The sequence below is a fragment of the Euwallacea similis genome, chromosome 5, assembly GCF_039881205.1.
Source record: "Euwallacea similis isolate ESF13 chromosome 5, ESF131.1, whole genome shotgun sequence".
Taxonomy (NCBI): Eukaryota; Metazoa; Arthropoda; class Insecta; order Coleoptera; family Curculionidae; genus Euwallacea; species Euwallacea similis.
In genome coordinates, this window is record NC_089613.1 from 3,736,981 (window position 1) to 3,761,307 (window position 24,327).

General features: G+C 34.8%; 4 protein-coding genes across 4 annotated transcripts in view; 2 read left to right on the top strand and 2 right to left on the bottom strand.

Annotated features, from left to right (window-relative positions):
* Positions 1-24,327, top strand: part of T48 (FU domain-containing protein T48) — a 190,272-nt gene that overhangs the window by 64,660 nt on the left and 101,285 nt on the right. The gene's annotated exons all lie outside the window — the stretch shown is intronic.
* Positions 1-24,327, bottom strand: part of LOC136408802 (UPF0193 protein EVG1 homolog) — a 107,845-nt gene that overhangs the window by 24,133 nt on the left and 59,385 nt on the right. The window lies entirely within an intron of this gene.
* Positions 479-4,978, bottom strand: LOC136409169 (calpain-7-like). The gene is made up of 12 exons (XM_066390498.1): positions 4,460-4,978; positions 4,023-4,243; positions 3,450-3,610; positions 3,278-3,387; positions 2,930-3,222; positions 2,686-2,876; positions 2,403-2,633; positions 2,108-2,349; positions 1,294-1,499; positions 1,026-1,234; positions 737-969; positions 479-681 (listed from the first exon to the last, which is right to left on the bottom strand). The coding sequence occupies exons 1-12, from the start codon at positions 4,702-4,704 to the stop codon at positions 537-539; spliced, it is 2,487 nt and encodes an 828-aa protein (XP_066246595.1). The 5' UTR covers positions 4,705-4,978; the 3' UTR covers positions 479-536.
* Positions 6,870-18,401, top strand: AstCC (Allatostatin double C). Its single transcript, XM_066390108.1, has 4 exons — positions 6,870-7,173; positions 8,897-9,111; positions 16,669-16,821; positions 17,462-18,401. Exons 2-4 carry the CDS (start codon positions 8,941-8,943, stop codon positions 17,564-17,566), a joined length of 429 nt encoding a protein of 142 aa, XP_066246205.1. The 5' UTR covers positions 6,870-7,173; positions 8,897-8,940; the 3' UTR covers positions 17,567-18,401.

Consider the following 24,327-nt stretch of genomic DNA (forward strand, 5'->3'; position numbering starts at 1 on the left):
AATTAATTCTATTATCAGAAGCAAGAATAATATTTTGGAATTTAAACATAAGTAAATGCAAGATTTGCACTTTTGACCTGGATCAAGGCTGAAAAACAAACTTTTTTACTTAGTGGAGGGTTGCTTCATTTATTGAGAGTGTCACAATTTTAATGTTTACTATGCTATTTGACTGAAACTTTTTAATTTGAATGTGTAACTAATGCCCACTGTGTTTTAAGTCTTATATGTTGTTAATGAAACAGCATGTCCTGATACTGATATGTTAAGAATTAATTTTACTTGAAAAGCATTATATATGGCGACTTCCAACCAAAGTTTTTTTTATGTAATAACTTTTTCTCTCTTAATTTGCGATATTTCCATTAAATTGTCAATAATAGAATGTACAAAAAAGTTTGGGTACTTTTTACGCAAGGTTAAAAATCAATAAAGTCCATGAAATTGTATGTATTTTTACCATATTTTTAAACCACAAATAAAGATATAACTAAATATATATTAACGTCCATATACATACATATATGTAAATAAAATTACTGTATTTGACTAATTTTACATGAACCCGATGATTTGACGACGAAAATGAACGGTCCTTCTTGGCCAGGCACAAAAGTGGACGGGACAACTTCCAGCGAACCCGATGGAATATTTGAAAGTTCCAAAACCACATATCCGGACCTAAAACGAAAATGCAATGTCGATAAGCCTTCATTATCAGTTTTTTGAACTTTACCTATAGGGTCCTGACGATTTGGTTTTGAACGGCGCAGTGACACTTTCATCATTGACTTGTTTAATCACAGCTTGAAGCCCTATTTGGTACTGCTTTGGCCCCTTTAATTCTAATAACAGTTGGTTATTCTCAGCGTTACTTTCAATATCCAGTCGAAATTTAGGATTCCCAGGGTATGTTGCAGGATGGTTAGGACAGCCTCCAGCTGTTGTCCCTTTCCACTCACCTGTGATCTAAATAAATATTTTTTGTGCTGTGATAATAGTTTTTTTTTTTTTGCATTTCGAACCTGTTTTTCTTGTATGTACGGATCTTTGATTTCATTTAATTTGAAGGGACAAGTAGCGTAGGCCCTCAAGGTATAATAAATGGTGGCGCTTTTCTCATATTGAGAGACTACTATTGTGTAGTCTCTACTACTATTGGGGGTCAAAATAATTTTGCACAGGTAATGCGGACTGTTGATTTTTACGCCGTCGATGTAGGGAGGGGGATCGTCTGTAATAAATCCGGGCGTTTTGTATCAATCAAGCTAAAAATTTCAATTTTCTCCTTACAGGGATAAAACACTTTTCGTCCATTTTTATAAACGAACAGCGTGATAAATTCCTTGTTGTTTCGGAAATCTTCGATGTCGGTAATGTGTCTGCTGAGCAGAAGCCAAACAGCTCCGGAAGCCTCGGAAGTTACGCTTAAGGAAAATTGAGGATTAGCTGCGACTGTGTATAGGTCTTTTGCAGGACCTGTACCCGCATGCCACATTCTGAAAATTATGATCGTGTGGCGAGTTTGAATAATGAGACTTTTATACTCAAATTTCGAATTCTGCAGTTCAAAAAATAATTGATCCCTGCCTTCGAAGATTATGGCCAACTGAAATGGTGCAAGAAATAGGGTGAAAAGGGAATCGTCTGCCGCCTAATAATTTTTAAATCATAATTTTGTTTAGATTTTAATATCTGGTTAAAAATGAGATTCAAAATACATGATTTTGTACCATCGTAGGGTTCTAATAAAGTTCTTTGTCAAAAAACTCTGAAGCGCAAATAAAAAAACTGAATAAATGTTTGAATTTTCCATCGACATTCGTGGATGTGGGTATCCAAACTTCATCCAAAAGAGATATAGTCAAAAAATTAAATTAAAATTTTAATTGAGAGGGAGCTTGGAAATTGCGAAATTGGAGAACTTGGAATTTGCGGATCCAGTCTAATATTATATATTTACCTTACAATTATTCAGAAATTGACCTTTTAATTTTGCCTACGTTCTTATTTAACACTTTGTATATTTATTATCTTTTAAGTTGCAACACTCGAAACTTGGGACTAAAATATATTAATGAACCGTTCATAGGAAAAGAAAACTTACTGATGTATGCAGTAAGTGAATTTAAATAATTCCGGGTTCCAATTCATGTAAAACACATCAAAGAATTTTAGTAGGCTGTCGTAATCGATCCAGAAGACTCCATTGTCGAATTCCGCAGCACTATGCGGGTCATAATTCAACAAACGTTGCAATTCTTGGGTCCAATGGGCCAAGTCTAGTTCAGAGTAATTTCCACGCCAGCGTAAATGAGACCAAGGATTTTTCAGTTTTAATAATCTGACCTAAAACTTCATTTAATTAATGCTTTTGAGGAATTTTAAGCGAATTTTCATACATCATTAACGGTTCGAACATCCATAACTGCATAAGCATGTGTGGCAACTAATCCACTTCTCTCTGCGTCCAGATCTGATAACTCCCCAGTGGCTACAGAAACTAGTACATCTCCTTTTGCCATTCTAGTCTCCAAAATTGCAAAAAGCGAGTCTTTGTTAAAGTCAGGGTCTCCTAGGCGGATTCCTGCACGCTCAGGAATCCAACCAGTTAAGGCGTGCAAATCAATGTTCTGCAAAACTAAAGTTGCACCGAAATTTTCGGCATATGCCAGGACAAATTACGCTGTTGCTGCCAGGAAAATCATATCCTCCCATAACTTTCATATAAGCCTTCTCAAGCAAGGATACCCAGAACTCGGCTTTGTTGCTCGAGTAAGAGCATAAAATCCTGCCATGTCTGTCTATGGGCAAATGATCGTCGATAATAACTTTTCGTGGGATTCCGTTGATGTGCAGTTTAATCATATATTTGCCTGCGATAATTTTTTTAATGGTGTAATTGAAATAATGCAGCTATTGTTGTTACCAAATGGATTGTATAGAGGCCTTTGATCTTTTGATTGTGGGTATATTATAGCGGTAACTAGTTTTCTGCCAAATTTTGCTTCATAATGGGCACTTACAGCTAGACTGGCCACAAAGGAACAGTCAGAAATCACAGTTTGTTTGATGTGAAGATAATTGGGAAAGGTGCCGTGGACAATACATGGATCAGGGCTGATTTCTTGCAAGCGCACGAACTTGTATAATTCTTTTTTTTGTTTTGGAGCCAACAATAGATAACCATCTTTATCCGTAAATGGTATGGAGAACTGAAATCTGATTTTTTTCTGTAACCTGAGGGATTTAAACAAATAATTATTGAACTAAATACCGTTCATTTAAATCAATACTCATAAAAGGTACATAATCCCTCCTGTTTATTTTGGAGGTGTGCAGTAATACTGCCTTTTCCTTATCACTATAAGTATCTTGGCCTGATATCTAGGTGATAACAAAATTTGTATTTAAACCGGATTTTTATTTATTGTGGGCGGGCAATATACTTGCAAATGAGCGCTTGTTCCCCTATGAAGAGCTGGTCGCTTCGCTGTTGAAGAGGTTGGTTTTTGGTTGGTAACATTAGCAGAATGTACAGGAAATTTGAATGCGTCTACAGGCGCGTCAATGGGAGTCAAGGACGTTTCTTTGACGTCTCCTTTAATGCCTGAAGAATACTCATTATGTGCGTTCAATTATAATTTGGAATTTAATTATCTTTATGCGCAATACGTAATAAATGATCATAATTTTCCCACGATCTCCTACCCTTCTACCAAAGTAAACATAACAAACAGAGACTATAGCCACGAAAACAAATCCTAAAATAGTTACAAGCTTTTAGCATTTCCTTAATTTCAAATCAATAAAGTACAGCTTATTTACCTAACAAATGTGGAAAGTCACTTTTTGCAGGTCATGCGAAAAATAGTGTATAGAACTTATAAGAAAGTTTCTTAACACACTCACATAAATGCCATTTTCACCTTCAGTTTGCTAACACTTTACGCTTGTATATTAAGAGTTACTTTATTTGTTTCTTAAATAAATAATTTTAATATTAAAAATGATTTACTTACCTTTCAAGGTTTCTGCTCTCTCTAAGGCTTGTAAAGCAAGACTTCTCAGTTCACCTTGCAACAAATCTGGATATTTCATTACATATTCTACAGCCTTTGCATATAATTCAATAGCATCCATTTTATCTCCTTCCTCATCTTCTTCTATGGCTTGTTGCAGCAGAAAATAGCATTGTTTAATCACAATTTTCTTTTCATTGTGCTCTTCATTTTCTGGTAGACTTGAATAAACAAAAAAAATTTCCATAATGTGGTTAAAATAAAACCTTTTAACTAGGGGCAAAACCCTTTACAAAATTAGAATAAAATGGAGGTTAATGACATTGTCAGAAAAAGATAAAATCATCTAACATAAGTAATAACATAGCATAACAAGTATTTTTTATAATACATTTCTTTCAACAGATAATATTTAAATACTCTGTCTATATACTTACATTTCAATATCTCTTTTAGCACTATTAATCAGCTCTTCAGCACGAATCCTGTACTCCTGACTTTTACTTTTAAGAGAATCTCTCTTTTGATCATTGAAATTGGCTGCAGCTTGATCTAGCCATTTGGCAGCGATTTCATAATAATAAGCTGAAGGTGTTAGTTGCCCCTCTTGATCAAATTTCACTGCCATTTTGGCAGCATTTACTGCATTTTCGATAAGCTGTTCTGGGCCTGGTGATGACATTGCAGTGTGTTTAATTGAGTAGTTTTAGTGATAAAGATTGGACCGTAGTTCCTGATGAAAATGTGGTAAATTTGTCAATGAGGATTTATCATAAATGCCATGAATCATTGCGGTTCATAGGATTAGTAGAATTGTTGATATGACATGAGGCAATATTTTAATTTATATAGGTGAAAGGTGGGAGTCGCTGGAAAGTAAGAGGAGAGATAATACTGTTTGAATGTCGATTTATTTAAGAGGAAATTGTATAACTGATGAAAAAGGCAAATAAAATTAATAAACAAATTGGGAAAACTTGGAGGTTATATTTATGTTGACAATGTGACATTTTTTGGCAAAATGCAAAAAAGTGTTTCTCATTAGCAATGACGGCGATAGATTTCAGCACTGGTGTTATCAAAACTGTAGTAAATACCTATGAGAGGGTAATTGCCAGGCATTTCTCAAGAACGTCCTAATTGTCATAAAAGTTACATGGTTTTATTAAAAAAATTCTTACAAAAAACAATTCAATCCTACTAAGCAAGGGAATAAAAGTTTTTACTTTTTTGGAATATTTACAAAATAAAAGAAAAAAATAAAATTTCTAATGAGATATTCAAACTCATTTCTATGTAAATACCAAACGTTTTAAATTAAAACTATTTCTCATAGAAATTAAATTTTTTATTAAAATTAAAAGAATTTTATAGTTGCAGATAGGATGTAATGTATGTATTAACCGTTCCTAATTCTCAACATGGACTTAAGGGGTTAAAGTACCATCAAAACATTAAAAAAATGAAGAAGTAATTGGTTTTAGTGCCTTTTTAGTTAGTGGAATTGATTCAAACTGTAAGAATTTGGTCCTGTTTGCAAAGAACGGTATAAATTTATTAAGGAAGTGAATAAAGGTTTTCAATTAAGGGAATTACTTTTCTGAAACATATTCCTGTTTCTAATGAATAACATTTTCATTCAATGGTTCCACACACAATAACTAAAAGGAACTTTAAGTTTGGAATTTGGCGCGTTTACGCAGAAGTAGGTAGAATGAATATAAAGTAGGTAATCAAGCCACAAACAGGAAATTTGCGAAGAAATCTGCTTTGCAGTTATTTCGTTGGTTGCAACTGATTATTACAGATAGATAGAAAATGAAATTGAGCATAAATAGAGCAGATAACTGAAGAAATTATTCATTTTTTTTTTATTTCTTTAATTATCTGTTTTATTTCGCGGTTATTTAAGCTCAGTTTCAATTCCTGTCTTTAGGGTGTTTTAGAAATGTTGGTAGAAACTAATATGCTAGCTGCTAAAGGAATTGATGATTCACTTAAATACAAGGTTAGCCATGAAACTCGTTAATTAGGAATTTTTTGACTTCTCACTATCGCGGCCCATTGAAGTTTGGTTTCAGGCTCGAATCGACCATTATGAATTCGAGTAAAACATATTCAAAATGGAGGCACTTCCGGTTACACCGGAAGTAGCTACCAACTTCGTTATTTTAAATAGAACACCTTAATTTTTTTGTCGTTTTCGGGTTTTAATAATCAAATTTAGCCGAAACTCTCTGTCGTTTGACTCTGTTGTGCTCAATACTCATCTGTACCGTTATTTTTTGACCACCCGGTATATGTAGTAATCAATTGCAACTAGCGGAGCAATCGCAACGCATGTTGACTTGCAAATTTCCGTTTTGTAATCGCATTAGTTACTTCATATTCATTGTACCTACTTCCGCGCACACCCTAAAAGTTCAAAACTTAAACTATTTGTCGCAGAAAATAAGTCATCAAGACAAATAAGTCATTCAATTAAAAGAATTTTATAGTTGCAGATAGGAGGCAATGTATGTAATGACCGTTGTTAATTCTTAACGTGGATTTAACGGGCTAAAGTCCCATTAAAACGTTAAAGAAATGGAGAAGTAATTGGTTTTATTGCGTTTTTAGTTGGATGAATTGATTCCAAACACCAACAAACCACGAGATGGTCCAAAACCGAATATGTCGAGTTTCGGGCCATCACTTCAACTAAGAATGCACTAATTGGATTTGCCATCTCATTCTTAGATATCACAGCCGCAAACGAGGCAGTAATCTTTTATGAATTGATGGTGTGTGGCCCCTCACAACGTTCCATAATTCTTGACAAAATTCCATTTAAACCTGAAAACCTTACAAATGTGTCTTCGCAACTCATATTCTCCACATAAAATGTTTGAGAGGGAAGTGTCGTTGTGAAAGTTGCGCGTCCTCCTGTTACGTAGTCGGCGCGACCGTTTAAAAGCCCAACTTTGGAAGTTGCAAGTACAGTATATACGGTTTACCCTAAACAAGAAAGAAATACTTCACTTATTAACTTGTCGGTAAGGAAGGTTTTACGTCGACAAGTCGGTCCTTTTGCATCTTGCAACTTACTGTGCACTTACGCCTCGAAACCTAAGGGTGATAGTGACCATTCAGCTTACTGGATCGTGTTATCGTAAGTACTAACTATTCAGTTGTTTCATGTTTCGTCATTCCTCAGTGCCCCTCCCGTGCAAAAATGTTACCAAACTCTGACTCATAACCAATTTAGTTGCTATTACTTCATTCTCTATGCTGATAAGGGTTAGGAGTTTTGAAATAATTTTAACATTATTTTTACCAAAGGTGTCGAAAGACACCTTTTAAAAGCTTAACTTGAAATTGTTTTCTAAGTTTAATAATTTTTTCTCAATTAATGGTTTGACTTTTTGCTGAATAATTCTTAAAGTTATTTGGCGGTATCGTTTTCCTCCAGCTCATCCTGGGTAAAATATACGTGCATGATACACCTATTTCTACCATGAGGGATCCTTGACACCTCAACGATTTTACAACGTTATCCAATTTTAAATCATTGTACACTTAATATTAAAAACATTTCAATTCTAACTTAAATTAGGTCATCCCCATTTCGTTCTAATAGAAAATAGGGAAATCCCCGGGGTAATTTTTCTATTCAGTTCGTATTGATCATGTTGCATTTTACTGCAGATCATTGAAGTTATTAGATTTAAAAATAATTATACAACACCTGTTTTGGGGTTCTGGTATTTGCTTCGCAGCAACTTCAATTCAAACATACAGTAGCGTAAAATATGTGGAAATTGTCATTTCAGGTAAGTATATAAAAAGCGTTGATAATATTGTTAATTATTTTTATTTTTTAGTTTTTTTATTCTAATATACAGAGTTAGCCATGCAAGTTGTTCATTAGAAAATTACTTTTCGACCATCCCCCACCATCGTAGCTCAATGACATTTGGTGTGACGCTAGAACCGACCATTTTGAATCGAAGTAAAATATTTTCAAAATGGCGGCACTTCCGGTTATACCGGAAAATTTTTAGCGAACGGGTTGCGTGGCTAACCCGGTATATCTAATTCTAAGGATGTCCAGAATTTCAAGAATTAAGGAAGTATCACAAGAAATAAAGAGAAAATAGAAATGAAAAAATAAAAAATGCTCTCAGGTTGACGAAGGCTCGAAGTTTTATAATGAAAATTAAATTTTTAATATGAAGACTGAAAGTGTGTTAAGTTCATATTGCAATTTTTAATTATTGTGTTAATTTGTAAATAAAATACAAAAAAAGAGAGTGCTCTTTAATAACAATTATTTCCACAGTGATTTTCATTCAAACGCAAATTGGTCGAAATAGGCATATACAAAATCGTGGTAGAAATAGTGTTAATGAGTTCGCCCACTGTCGAGTAAGGTTTGCACCGCTGCGAAACCGTTAATAAATATAAACAATTTCCTTTGCAACGTGACATCGCATTTTCATTTTAATGTTAACACACGTATGAGATTGTAGGCCATGGAGAGGCCTTAATAGAAACCATATCAAACGAATGCAAACACCCACACAATTCCACATTTCATTAGACTCGTAATGTGGTTTTTAATGTCAGAGTTTTGGTTAACATCTCCGTCTTCATCCGCGTTTGAATTGTGTAAACAAGTTTAAGTTGTAATATCAAAATTGAAAGATCGAGCTCAAAGAGAGAGAACTCATTGATCGAATTTTCTCCTTTTTGTTTTTCCACCATTACGTCTCCTAAGCCCAACTAGATTCATAACACATTCTCTGCCCTAAAATGTGGAACTTCAAAAGTGCGGTTGTACTGCAAATTTCTTACTTAAATGCCGTAAACTTGCCGTTAAAATAACATTCTAGCCTCATGAGCCTCCAATAACCCCGCTACCAGCCGAATCGCCACCATGTATCCAGCTCTAATACTGTTCCTGCTTCATTGCCTAATATCTCTGAGGGGGGCGGCTGCAGTGCCAGTCGAAACGTCGCAGCTTGAAGAAGCTAGCAGAGCGGTTGCGGATAGGGGCAACGATGATTATCCCGATTATCAAATCGGGGTTCGATACGACGAATATCCGGTAAGCCCTTTTTCGTTGTGGTCAGGGGAATTGCGGGAGGGGACAGAGCGATGGACAGGCACATCAGTGGGAGGCTTAGAGGCTCATAAATATGAGCGCTCACGGGTTATTAAACCAACTGAACGTAAAAAATTCTCTCAGGGTGGAGAAATTGACGACACGAAATCAATTCTATTAGTTCCGTTTTGATGTGGGGCGATAACAACACGTGCCAGCGGGGAAAGATTCTTATATTAATGGAGTTTTTAGGCAAAGATATTTGTTTTCCTCAAGGCAAAAATTATTATGCCGGAACTGACACGTTCCTGAGGTTTACAGACTTCTTTTGGCTTCGACGTAACATAAAAACATCCTGCCACACGAATCGCACGGTGCAACTTCCATTCAAAAGGACCGATAGTGGCGAGAAATATGTCCCGATCATTATATTTTCTGTTTGTGTCCAATTTACAACTTCAGAGACATGTCAATTAATTTTCCATGCACGCCTGCACATTTTGCCTGAACCGCTCAAATGTGCGTATTGAAAGTGAGGAAACGTCCATCTATTCTAGATCGATTTGTCACACCTCTTATTTGGATAAAATTGGTGTATTTTGGACCCAGGGGCCGTGATTTATCACGTTCTTTAGAGGAATTGTTGGACGAGAATCATCGGTCAATGTCCACTAAGTGTCCATTGATATGTGGGCATTATTGAGATATATCTGAGAAAAATATAGTGGGATCTGGGAGACGTGGCGGTATTGTTATCAAAAGCATCTCTGAGGAGGAACTCCCCTTCTCTTATTAGTTGGAAATATTTGTTTCTCCAGACTCCTTTTTAAGCCGCTGTTTTTACTACCTACGTGTTTTCCTTAATGGTGTACCTTAGCGAATCCAGTTATTCACGTCTAAATGCGAACTCGCATTTTGCAAGAAAATTTTATCAAGATCTGCCTAGTTAACCAATCACGCTACGGTTTCGAAAGTTTGAAAATACCCTCAGGACACTATTCTATTAGATCTTAAGAGATTTTAGGGAATTTTGAGGTATAACATGGGAAGGGGCGTCTTGCACATAACGGTTATCACGAAAAGAAATCGCTTTTAACTTGAAATTACTCTTGAAGGACAATTGGTTTCGAAACTTCAATGGCCCTTTCTCAATTCCTTAGTCGTTAATAAATCTACACACTCATTATTAAAAGTTTCTAATCAGAAGAGGGTCTCACGCGGGATAATAACTACTTACTGACGAAATTTGAAACTTATTATGTCTGTATAAAAGATCTGGGGAATTAAGGGATGAAACCGCCCTTCTTACTCCACCCACGCTATCCTCGTTAGGAACAAAATAAAAAACTTTGCAAATAGATTTGTCAAGTGTTTTTAAACGATTTCTTGATTACGTTTCCTGTCCCACTTTTCAGGTAAACAATTATAAGAAGCTTGTTGTTCTCTGGTTGTTAATATTCTAGGATAAACAATTTGCGAGTGAATCGTCAGACGAGTTACTTGTAGTCATTGAAATTGCCCCCTTTCCTACGAGGGGGGATTGATTAGTGGCGCAACTCTGCGACCTAAAAAGTACCCTTTGCACACACTCATTAGCGTTAAAAGTACCACCTCAACTCGTCGGTCGCTGCTGTGGCATCGACATATCTTATTTTCGTGATAAAAAAATTCCTCGTTACTAAATCATGATCGTGACGCTGAAACGGCCAGCTTTACGCTGTTATTAATCCCAGTACTGAATGCGCCCAATTTGTCGCTAAAACTGATTCGAAATCAAATATTCAGCCGACGTTTTTAAAGTAAAAATGGAAACGAAACGAGGGAAAAAAGGCAACGAAGCGGAGGGCAGTTTACCTATAATTCAGTCTCGCTCTCTATAGATTCTTAATTAAAAACTCCTTAGGATTTTGCGATTCTCCTTTTAATCCTTAGTTTGCCCACCTTAAACTGGCAACAGGTAAAAGTATGTCCTTGAGCATTGGCATCAGGGAATTGTTAAGTAACTATTTCTTGAAATGTGATGCAAACCGGCAGTTATAAACACATTAAACGTACTTAAGAAGCTCTCAACTTGGACAGTTTTCTGGTTAATAGGTCACCGAGTAGATAACAGTTCGTGCTTTTTTTATCACATTAATATTGCCAATTTTAATATTTGCATACAGTGTGTTCACTTTAACATGGTGTATATACATCGGGTTCTTATCGAATATTACGAACTGTTAGAAATACGAGGTGGGTTAAATTAGAAAATACTTATCGCCGTTTGGTACGTCTATTAATAATCTAGGACAAAAACAGGATTTAATTTTCTTCCAATGGTGTAGAAACATTGTAAAAATAAAAAAAAACGTCAAAAATCTTGTTTATTATTGAACAGATGCTCGTCAAATTTGCATAGTAAGTGTAAAGGGATGACCCTTTACATCCTCTCCCGAATGGATCAAACATGTAGAGCATAAAGCAAGGTCGTGCTAGAGGGGCAAATGGAATGGAAAATCTAAGCTAATAAAAATGTGTACAAATCTTTAGGAACCTGCTACGCCGATGATCTTTGTATTATTTCATACCCTAAACATTCTTCTTCAAAAAACTAAATTTAAAAAATACCTGTTGCAAAACTCGTTGGCTTATCAGAAGGGTTAAAAGCAATGGCAATTTTGAAAATCATGTTTTACAAAATGTAAAGCTTCGTAAAATATTAATGAACTTGATAAAATGACAATAGAAATCAAATCGACATTTTAAGAAAATCTAACTGTCTCATTATTTCCTAACGTAGGTCTTCAAGATCTCCTAAAAAGGCTGGAAAAATACTTAAGGAAAATCCCTTGTATAAGGTTAGGAAAGATGCTCAGTGACGTCAACGTGTGTGTGATTGTGTGAAACCTTATACAGTGGGAGGAAATGTCTATCGCGTAGGCCGACAAAATAATAATTTATTATGTAATAAGTTTAAAAATGATAACTTACAACTCTTTTTCTTCCTTATCCTTTTTTTTCAAACTATTGTTTACAGTGTCTTAAAACAACTGCAAAGCATAAATCCAACAAAATTTATTTAGTCCCATTTTTAGAAACATGTTTTCGAGGACTTTGTCTCTGCCGTTATTGTCTTGGGGTTCTTAGTAGTTTAAGGGTTAATATATTAAAGTATTAGCAACTTTATCTAGAAGATAATTTCCGTGGATACTAAAAAATTATCGAATAATGTGCCCGTATCTCCTTGTTTCTCTGGAAATCACCCTCTGGGCAAAGTTATTTGATTTTTCGGCATTATGTGCTAATATATGAGGGCTTTTTTTTAACTTGGCTGTAGTCAAGGATAATAATCTATCAAGTCTATCAGGCTATTTGATATTATAGTTTTGAGGCAAGTATATTTTGACTGAGGCTAGTAGAATCGCAATTCCCATCAGGGGCGAAATGCATGCAGTGATTTGTTTTTCCGTTTTTTCTTATGTACCGTTAAAATTTTAAACATCTAAGAAGAAAATATAAAACAAATGAAGATGCATTTTCTTATCAGAAATTGTCCTCTTTCATAAGAATGTTCGCTCCCATGCAGCAGAACAAACAAAAGAACTGTTTAAGAATTTCGAGTGGGAAGTGTTTGGCGATCCTCTCTACGCTCCATACTTTGCACCTAGTGATTTTGACTTATTAACTGGAATGACAGTGTAGCTTTCACTTGTTCCAGTGCTAGTAGCTAGGAGGTAATCGGAGGTTCAACGCTAGTGAAGAGTTGAAAAGGTATGTGCAAGGTTAGTTAGGGATACAAACAGGTAAAAGACGGTATTGAAAAAATACTTCTTCATTACAACGGATGCCTTTTTCTAATGTTGACAAATAAAATTACAGTTTTTTAAATCAAAATCGGTGATGAGAGAAGGTACGTTCGTTTCATAGTTCAGTTAACAAATGGGACAGTAACAACGATGGTTGCTGTAGGCCTTTAGATGTAGAAAATACCATGAATATGTTCAAGTTATTTTTGTGAGATTTTTTCCTTGTACAGCATAATTGGAAAAATAATGTATCAAACTCAGTACGAAGTATTATTTTGTGTGACTCGTGTTATATTGCGGGACCAGACTCGTCCCGCCAAATCCCACTCGTTATATAAAATTATGCCCTTCTCAAATAGTTGCGTAAATGGCCATTATGCTGGCGAGTATGTAAAGAAGCAGCTTACATGGATAAGTTTTAGTGATCTCATATGTTTTTGCTGATTCACTGGAACTTGATAAAAAACGGCTTTCGTACCGAACTTCTGACTACTTTATCACTACTTTACCAAAATGGTTTAACTAGATCATTTTCATAGACATAATGAAATCAGACCCGAGCACTGGAAAATTGTTCCATTTTTATAGAAATTTTCTTCTTGGTAAAGTTACCAGGTTACATGGAGGTACTGGCTCTAAGGACCATCAGATCAAAGCACTGGTAATTTTACCTGGCAGCTACTCCATCCGTATGGATATTATCATTTTCGGAAAGTTATCCGGGCTTTGATCTATATGGTCTATTCGGTCTTGCAAACTCCTGGTCACTATGAGCAACATAATTGCTATTTAAACGACGAAATCAGAGCAGAACATTGGCGAATTTCTCCATGTCCACGAAAGTCCTCTCACCGACAATGTTATTAAGTTATTAATAATTTGGAAACTGTTGGTAGGTTTACCAGCCAGATTTCCATGGAAATGGACAAATCAACAGATTTTCTGTTCTGAATTTGAGGTTTCTCTGGAAATGATCTTGATGGCAGTTACTAGGGCGTTTGATAAAGCGGGGGTTTAACTAGTATTGGAATAATCCATTCGTGCTCGTACTCCTTTTTAAGTTTTGACATTGAGTTCATTGTATTATTTAACGCATAGTTTTAGAAGTTTAGATTACGCTCATTGGAAATAAATCCAGTTTAATGGAATTGCCTCCCCTACAGGTCCTAATTAAAACGTAGGTGTTTGATAATTACATTGTTTCTTCTTTCAATTACTGGGGCGTAATAGAAATAAAATATTTGTTTGTCCAAAGCAGGTTATTACTCCTTATTATGTTAATTAATCGTCCAATTATTTATTGGCTTAATCGCACGAAATTTTTAATGATGCAAGTTCACACCAACATCGGCATACAGGTAACGATGTTTCACGCTAAATTAGCTGTATCAACAGGGATTTCAGATCGTGGGATAAACATCGCGACAATGACCTAATTTTCCACGTTCCTCACTAATTTACCTTGGCTGCCGTCGCATATCAGAGAAAAATCACTGTTTCATTCTTCCAGTCATCCCTGAAAGGAAAAAGGGCAATGAAAAATGGTTTATTATCCTATATGGTGCAATATGAGCTGTACCCTCAAAGTGTTTGATAAAATGTTAATTTAGCCGCTTACGTTTTTTTCCTGCCTTTATTTTTGTGGGATGATATTCTCGTTTATCCTGCACACAACATAGCAGCATATAATGAGCATGCGGTTGTGACTTATTGGCTATTTTTCAAGCATCACGGGTTAAAACTTTGCGTGGAAACGAGAGTGGGTTTGGGATATAATCTTAAGTTTCACCAGTTGATAAATAGTAAAAGTTGGAATCGAGATTCTTGCAACAAACTGTGTTTGTATCATATTGATTTGAATCTTACATGATGGGGGATGGAAGGGGGGGGGGGGTCAATCGCGTGTGCACACTAACTGTTTTGGTGATTTGAAATTTCAAAGATCTTCCTACCTAAAAAAAAATATATATATCCAATTGATTTGAAAATTTTAAGGGAATAGAGAGGTGGAGGGATATTTTTGGACAAGCTCAGACACTCGTATCAGCCGATTTCGCCAAAAAATTGCCCTATCAAAATTTTCAAATTTTTCCGAAAATTTTAAAATGGTGTAGACGCATTTATATTTCAACGTTTCAAATTTTGAGCGCTGAGATCTTGATTTAATCACTTCCAATAACACCTTAAATTTATCTCTCCAACCTTTAAAGCTGTACGAATCGGGTTGTAATATTTGTTTTCCTTTCTGAGATACGTAGCTCCTTTAATACTCATCTCCGTGATTTTGAAAGCGTCTCTCAAAAAGATGCTTTGAACAGCACTTCCACGTTTCCAGACCTTCTATTCACATAAGACTTTTGAATATTAAATTTCGGCCAGTGGTGTAAAGTACATAAAATTGTGGCTACAGTTCATCACGTCCCAATCAAGTTACATAGCTACATGAATATTTCCATTGTACCACATAAGCGGCAAATCGAAGAGGGAGGCAAAACGGACATAAAATACCACTCAATGGGTAATGGCGCTGTGACTCAAACATTACAACAATTTTAAGTCTCTGCAGGGATTCCGGCTCCAAAAGGACACCAAGTTTGTTGTCCTATTTACCCTCTCGAATTAAGATCATTGACATTTGTACGGGACAAAAAAATCCTCAACGCGATTAGGAAAATTACCGGAAGGATAAATAACCTCGTCCCCGATTAAGTTGAAACGTATATCGCACCCCATTCTGGCTCTATTAAGGATTGTAATTAAGCCATCAGCAGGGGCGTCGGGTAATTCACAGTACGATGCTTTGGAATGAGTTTAGACTATCTATGCATAGGCTGTTAATCTTATATTGAATTGCTTGAATAGCATAAAATTCATCACCAGTGGTAATGTGGTATATCATTCAGCAGTTTTTGGAATTGAAAGGTTCCTCATATTGTTATGGCATTTGTGCAGTAAGTCCACGTTCGCAGTATTCGGAAAATTTTCCCGCATTACGATTAGTCACAACGCTTCCGGAAATGTACGAAATCAGTCGACTTCGATTCATTTTTAGGAAGAGGTTAACTGCACCACGAATATGTTCTGTACGTTTAGCATGGATTATTCATTTTTTTTCTTTTTTTTAGAGAAGAACACCTCACATACAAATAAGGGTTATTGGAGTAAAGGAATTGCATACTGTTCTCAGTTGAAACTAACTGAGAATAACATTCACCCGTTACTGAGAGCTTGGAAAAAAATCATTTGAACTATAATTTTTACCGATGAAAGATTTTATTGAAAAGCGTAAATAATATGAAAATTTTGAATGAATCTGGATATTTCTGGATTTGATTGTTTGTTTGATTGTACGAGGGATCTATTATGCAAAAATTTTGTACATATCTGCCTTAAGTGTAGGAAAAATAATATTATTTTGACGTGTTACTGGGCCTTGCACATCACTAATAGAGACTGATGTTATTCCAATGATTTCTCCTCCTTGTTGAAACCCCAATTAACGACTTTAGGAGGAATTTTACGATAATTTATAGGGATGTCGCAACGAGTTTTCCCAACCCGTGTTGCCTTGAATTAGGAGGTGTCCCACACGAAGGACATTGCAGTAATCTTATTTATTTAACGCCTACGTACAAGAACGATGAATGGAGTATGTTAAGTCTTAGGAGGAAATAAGTATCTTAATAAACTACAGTTAGTTTGCTTATATGATTTATCGGGAAAATGTTAATTTGACCTTAAGTAAGTTACAAACAATATTTGTATTTTTTAGACGATTGTGCCGAAAAAAAGAACAGCCCTTCTAGTGAATCGACTGATGGTTGCTTTGAAGGAGGCCTTAGAAGAAGAAGAAAAGAGCACAGGTAAAAAGGGCCCTGGAGTATTTGGCAGTACCGGAAATTTATACTCGGAGGATGTTAGAACTGTAAGTTTAGGTGCATAAGGGTTAATGTAATGTTCATAATTTACTGGAAATTGTTTTTGCCCTGAACGTCTACATTCCTGAATAGCCTCAATTAACTTTTATAACACTAGTAGTGTAATTGTGTGTTCGCAAGGACGTGGTGGTGCATTGCTGCATTGGTTTTTTCATTGTTTAAAAACATATTTTGGGATTCCTATAAAGGGAAATATGCCCGTTTAAGAGCATTTTATAAAGAAGTGAGAAAGAGAAATAATAACGACTTTTAAGACTTTGAAAACTCGTAGTAAATTAAACCTCAGTTGAAAACTGCAGTAAGTTGTTTTGGAAACTTTACGGGCGTATTTAAATTCGAAGTCCTTAATATCGTATTTGGTCGAGATGATTGTTTTTGTGAGGGCAAAAACACATGAAAGTGTTATGTTCGTGTACAACCCTTCCTCCTTCGTTCTCCCCAATAATTTATCTTGGGGAACTTTCCCACATTCCTTTACATTTTATTACTAAGGAATAATAAACATCAAAACAACTCTGTTTTCGGTTTACACCTGGCTGGAAGGTTAAATTTCCAAAGGAATACTCAAAAGGCTCTCAGACACAAAATATATCTCCACTCTTTATAAATTTACGTAATTATTTTTAGATGGATCTTCAACGTAGAGGACACCAAACTTCTCTGGCCAACAATGGACAGAACAAAGCGAGACTGTATTGGCGATGCTACTTCAACGCGGTTACTTGTTTCTAATTTTTTTAATAGCCAAAACTTATTCATTAATCTTAATTTGTTATAAAAGATTTGGGTCTAATAGTGGACATATATGTAGGTACGCCCTAAAAAATGTCATTTTTAATCACCGAGTCATGGACATAATGGTAATTAATTGCCTAAAGAGGTCAAAAACCTGGACAAGTTTTAGCGAATTTGTCCAGTTGCCAATTTCAGCATTTCGTTATTTTTACCAAATAACTTAAGTTTAGTCGTCCATTTCTGTCATGAGTCATGTAAGGAATACTCACGTTTATCTACAATATTTCTGATGATAATTTAATGTTCATTGATCGATACTAACCTATAATTCGTATATATATTTTTAAATAAATTAAAGAATATTCCTAAGGAAAACATTAAAAAAATATTTAAAAAAATGCGAGGAACCAAAAAATGATTTTTAGTAAGTTTCAGATAATACTCCCTCACAGTCGAAGGGAGTATTTTGCTGCAACGCCATCTCTTTTAATTAGACCTGATTATTCTTTTGCAGCCGTTTTCAGATGGCGCTGTAGTTTAATTTAATAATATATTCGATGCCGTCTGCTTTACCTAAAACGAATTTTATTTCTTTAAATAGTTGAAAATAATAACATTAAATCAGCTTTCGACTTTGAATTTCACCATATTGCACATTTGTACGTTGCGGAATAATGAATATTCTAGTGTAGTTTTGAGTATTTAATCTAATGTCTTCAATGTACTGCTAAGGGTGTATGATTCTATACCTATACAATATGATCTATTCTGTAATAAAATCTGTGTTTAATGGTGCTATCTGTAATTTGAATGAAGAAATAAATTACTTACCTCATTCGGACTATTAATCCAAGTAGTAAAGTTTAACATTAAAATATTTTTAAAATAGAAGATAATAAAATTCATTTATGCATTTGTTGAGCTCATTAAAATAGATATAAATGAATTCATATTTCCTGAATTTCTATTTGATTCAAAAAAAATTACAATTTCTCATATCGCATCATGATTCGCAATTTGCCCAGAATAAATGCGCAATCATTGAAATTGATTAGAAATCCGTCCGTAATTCGAAAAAGTTGAATAATAATTGAACAAGTAATGGATTTTTAATTAATCGTAGTAAAATGCTGGTTTAGTTCACGAATTATTTTGTGGGAGTTACTGAGAAAACACGTGTATAAAATGGCGCCGGAACAAGCTTATCCGTTTTTAGGTCTTTTAATAACGATGTTAGTCATAAGATTCTTTATTCCCAACAGAGGGTATAATCAATCAGGTTTCAACATTTTGTTCTTATTATTTTTATTTTTATTTTATTTAATCAAGTTTCGGCGGGTGAGTTAAGTCAGTATCTTGGAGGTGCTCGGCAAGAAGTTAAGAAAATCCAATTATAAATGTTGTAACTTATTCAAGTTTTGACAACGAATTACAATGTCTGATAGTAAATTATTTTGAAATACTTTTTTATTTAACTTTTCTCAGGAAAGAACTACAGTTCAGGCTTTAATCTTACTCGGCTTAAGATTCATTGTAAGTTTTACACACGAGGACCCGTAATACAATACGAATGAATACAATCTTATTTTTTAAGACAATATTTTAACGATTACCGTAAAAAACATACAACACCATTTAAAAAAAGCGTCCAAGAACTCGTTTCTTGACAGTATGGCTAAGGAAAAAAATTCTTAGTCGCGTGGTAAGCTCATAAATAAAAATATGAATAATAAAATTCATTATAAACGCAAATTTTGTATTCATTGAATTGTTCAAATAACGACTTAGATATTTATCCAATAAAATCGTAGGGAACACAAATTTATTACTTCATTCCCTTTTGGAAATAATTTTATTACGATACAGGTGCCTATATACATTAAACTTGCATCTAAACAAATTAATTTAAAACTAAAACTTTGATATTTTGGAAATACAATACTTTAGTTACTGCTGCTACTTTTGCTGCTTCTCCTGTTCAGAAACATGGAAAATTTGTCTGTACTAATTGTTTGGAAGCAGATATTTACCATACTAATAAAGCAGCTTTCAGAGAATGGTTTTGTTACTTAATTCTTGAGGAACAAAGCAGTTGCCTGGAACGATGATATTGTGAATGATTGTGATGAATTAATTATTAAAACAGTTTCTCGTTCTATGTGTATGTATTATACGGAAAAATCTATGAAAAGCTTTTTAGGAACTCGTTTGTACTGTCGCCGAAACTTTTCAGAAAATACCCAGGGTGTTTCCTAAGTACGGTCCGTAACTTTAGGACACAATTACTTATACAATTTAACGAAGAAAGTTCCTATAAAAATGTGGTCGGAAAGGTTAGATTCCAAAATACAGAATGTTGAAAATTAAAAAAAATATATTATTATTTGAAATAAATTTGGAACAGTCAATGCTAGGTTCTTAAAGTTTTGCAGTTATTGTAGGTTGATATTGAGCTACGTGTTTAGCATAAAGTCAATTTCCATCTTCCCCCTGTGGCACAGTTAGACGTGAGTCAGTAGACGTTTTCGTCATAAAATGTAGAGTCTCAAAGGATTTTTTAAACATTTTAGGACTCTCCTAATATTTTACAGCAAAAAAGGTCTGTTGGTTTTCTTGTCTAATACTAACCTATTCTTAGAAAGAAGGCTGGCAACTATCAAGAACAATAATAGAAATAATATACTATAAAATCAAAGCAGATGTTGAAAATGACCACTTTCTGATAAAACACACGATTCCAACTGATTCATCATTGATTGTCTCGCTTTTTCAAAAATTCCTGTAGAATTTTGTACGACATGTATGTTTGAATTTAATATTAAAATTACAAGTTGTAAAAAGAAACTGTTACGGCATAACTAAATACATAGGTGAACTATTGGTTGCGAATGCTTTTATGGCCCATTCCAACTAGATATTCAAAAGTTACTCAAAAACTGGTCGAGTCAAATAACATATCACTTAATAAGTCTTCAGCCTGACACATATGTAGAGAGCAGCACTGTTGACAGACCCACATGACTTCTGGATAGTACCAACCTCCAAACGATACGTGTCAAATTTCATGACAGAATTAGTCTACATGTCATACTGGTTTCAGAGACCCCAGTTTTGAAGGGTCAACGATTTAGAGCACTGTTTGGAATTGTCCAAACGAGGTAAAGAGGGTTTCTTGCATTGGTATGTGACAATGGATGAAATATGGATCCATTGCTACACATCTGAATCAAAAAGACAGTCAGCTGAGTGGACAGCAGCCGGTGAAAGTCGTCCAAAGCGACCAAAACTCAAAAATTAGCTGAAAAGGTTATGGCGTCCGTATTTTGGGATGCACGTGGTATAATATTTTGTTCATCGATTATCTTAGAAAAGAAAAACTATTAATAATGAAAATTACGTGGTATTATCGTATTGGAGAAAAAACAGCCTCACATGCAAAAGTTCAAAAATGCTGTTCCACCAAGGCAATGCCCCGCGTCACAAGTTGATGAAAACGCTAGTTAAATTGAATGAATTACGCTTTGAATTGCTTCCTCACCCACCGTATTCTCCAGACCTGGCCCTAGTGACTACTTTTTGCAAACATCGAAAAGATGTTCCAGGGAAAGAAATTTGGCTCAAATGAAGAAGTGATTGCCGAAGTTGAGGCCTGTATTTTGAGAACACAGACAAATCGTTCGACAAAAAATCGACAAAGGTATCAAAAAGTTGGAGGAGCGTTAGAAGGAATGTATCACTCTTGAATGAGAGTATGTTGATGAATGAAGTCGGATTTCTAAAAAAAAATTGTTTTTCTTAGTTAGACTGGAGATTTATTGAGTGACATATTATATATTTATAATTACTAAAAAAATACCAAAGAGCTATAGAATTTTGTCTGGTACTTTGTTGTGTGTTCTTAAATTTATTTGAAAATTTTAAGATTTCAAGACGAGATTGTGCACTATAAAAATACATAGGCGTAACGTGACTTTGAAGGTAGTAATTACTTATTAAAAAAATTCTTATTTTATTACAGCAATTTTCTTTCCTAATTTTTGCTTCTCCCTAGAGAAACGATTTTGAACTGTAAAACTAGTTAACATTTGTTGGTGTAGTGCAGCTTTAAACGTAGCAAGGAATGAAAAGAAATTTTCTGGTGTTTTTGACCAGTACGCCTCGACTTTATCATGAATTAATACAAAACCACGTAAAAGTAACTGACATGGTGTGGCTTCAAAGGCAGCTAGAATTCTTGAAAATTCTTCTTAGTTTGAAAAATAGATTTTCCCCTCGGATTCCCATCTGGCCCATGAAATTTTTTAAAAATGTATAAATTTAAAGAGATAATTTCGCACTTCAAAACCTCCTGAAGCTAGCGGCCATTGGCGTAGTGGTTTTAGGGGCAGGTAGGATTTTTACAGAAATTGTCTAATTATTTCCAGAGAATTTGGAATTTTGTGTTATAAAAATACATTAAAATCGTTAACAGAGGTACTATGCCTTTCTTTCCAAAAATTGCTTTACTCCCTGGATCTAAAAACATATGTAGATTCTTAAATATAGCACAATGTTGTTTGTTGGGGGAAGCGGCGTTTTGTCGAAAGACTCAGAGAAAGAGTCAAAAAATTATTTAAACCGAAAAATTAATTTTTTATTAAAACAAATGTACTTATTATCCCATTTTATAGACCTGATACGAAAGTTCAAGTTTGTTCGAAGGTTAAAATTCTTGCACGAATAAATTAATTTCTAAATGTAGGACTTTTAATTAAATTATATCTTCGAATGTTTCTGTGGCACATCAAAATGCGTGTGCATGTGGTTGAATACTCGACATTCTTCCATCCCAGTTTAAATATTTGGCTAAAAGATAAAACCCGCTTTTCACGGCGTATGAGATGCAGAATATGCGGAAATTAAGACCAGCCAGGAAGTTAAAGGATAGAAAGGTCAAAAAGCGTTGACCCATAATGATCCAGCATACAAACTTTGAATCAATAATTTTGGGACGTGCCTCATACACCTTCCCTTATAAACCGACTTCATAAAATTATTGTTATAAACTGACATATTAAACGTTTGCATGCTATATTCTATGCACAGACGTGAGGCCTTCAAAGGCCAAATGGAGCAAACAATAACTAAGTTAGTTCTCGCTAGATCCCTGCCGCAGCCGTCCTTATTGCAATAGCTGAATAACGTAAATAAGCTAATTGGCAATTAGACATAACGCAAAGAAGTTGAGCTCAATGGAGGCACATCAAAGATGTCACGTGGGAGCTGCCAAGATACCTATAGGAATCGCCACATTGAGCTCTTTCCTGGAAAATTCATGTTTCTTCACATCCGTCGATTTGGATTCTGTTGTCGCGTTTACATTTAAGAAACATTTTCTCATGAATCTATCGACATAAATGTAGCAAAGTCACAGAGTATTGTGTGTTAAATTTGAGACCAACAAAAATATTAAAAAAAAAAACGTTGCTTTCAAAAATTATGCTAGATCTAATCTGTATAAGTCTCTGACACACCCTGGTTTGTTATAGTCCAGAATTAATTTGAAAATTTTTAAATTTAAAGAGAATTTTTTGTGCTATAAAATTATGCAGGTGTATTCATTTCTGGAGCTCAACCTTGAGGATCTCGGTAACCGTAAGAGGTACGAGGTTATCTTATCGGGCAGGGGGGAGAGTCTTAATTAAATACAAAAATCGCCCTTTAAAATTCACACTGTCCAAATGTAAAATATTTCCCGGTGCAGGAATTTCAAACAATGGAGACATGCGTTGGCCAGCACGTCCACCAGATCTTTCTCCATTGGATTATTATTTATGGGAAACTATGAAATACCTCATTTACAAATCTGTATTCAGCGATATTAATGAGCTGCAAAGGAAGATCATCACAATTTTAAAGACCAAACTACGAAGAAGCGGCGTTGTAAAACCCACGCAGAATTAAAGAACACGCATAGAGCTCTAATTGGAAGTGAAGAGTGAACTCTTGGCGCGCCTCTCATAGTTTTCTTTATTTCCAAAGTACTCGTTGCAAAAGCAGTGTTTTTGATGTTTTCATCAAACTACAAGGATCAACCTTAACATGTACATCATTGTAATCCGAAAACAGGTGAACTGAAAAGTGTGAAAATCCAAAATAACGCTCGTAAGAAAAAAAATTGATAAAATTGATGATAGTTGCTAAAAATCGAAAGAACTGATTTTCAATATGTCGGCAAAGCAAAAAATTAAAAGTTGTTTCAAATTTCAGTTTCTTTCAAATATGTCTGAAAACCATCGGAACTTTTCAAATTTTTACCCTGGTTATATTTAAACTCTATAAATTACGCAACGTTATCCCAACCAACTTCGTGGCTTCACGGTTACCAAGATCCTCATGGTTGACCTCCAGAAATAAGAACAGTTCAGCTTTTTACTAAAAATTGCAAATTCCTACATACATTTTACCCCCCCCCCCCCCCAAATTACCATCTGCAAAGCTCTCAGTCTATTTCAGAATCAATTTGGAAATATTACAATTGATACAAAAAACTTGATCTACAAAACTACATACAACACATTGCATAGTGTCCCTTCAAAGGCAGCAACATTGTTTTCAAAAATCGTTTAATTCCTCGCACAGATTCTCATCTGGTCTTCCTCAGATTTGTATTTGGTACGTCTCTGTTTGTCCTCGAATGAATTCGAAAATCTTAAGATTTCAGAGCTAATTTGGCTCTACACAGCTGCTACAAAAATCATTGGCGTAGTGTGGTTCCA

Excerpts from the sequence above, each read along its gene's own strand:
- LOC136409169 (XM_066390498.1), bottom strand. The coding sequence starts at position 4,704 with ATGTCATCACCAGGCCCAGAACAGCTTATCGAAAATGCAGTAAATGCT. Across the intron at positions 2,350-2,402 it reads ATGTTCGAACCGTTAATGAT|GTCAGATTATTAAAACTGAA; the intron begins GTATGAAAATTC and ends ATGAAGTTTTAG. Across the intron at positions 1,235-1,293 it reads ACGAAAAGTGTTTTATCCCT|ACGATCCCCCTCCCTACATC; the intron begins GTAAGGAGAAAA and ends GATTTATTACAG.
- AstCC (XM_066390108.1), top strand. The coding sequence starts at position 8,941 with ATGTATCCAGCTCTAATACTGTTCCTGCTTCATTGCCTAATATCTCTG. Across the intron at positions 9,112-16,668 it reads TTCGATACGACGAATATCCG|ACGATTGTGCCGAAAAAAAG; the intron begins GTAAGCCCTTTT and ends TGTATTTTTTAG. Across the intron at positions 16,822-17,461 it reads ACTCGGAGGATGTTAGAACT|ATGGATCTTCAACGTAGAGG; the intron begins GTAAGTTTAGGT and ends AATTATTTTTAG.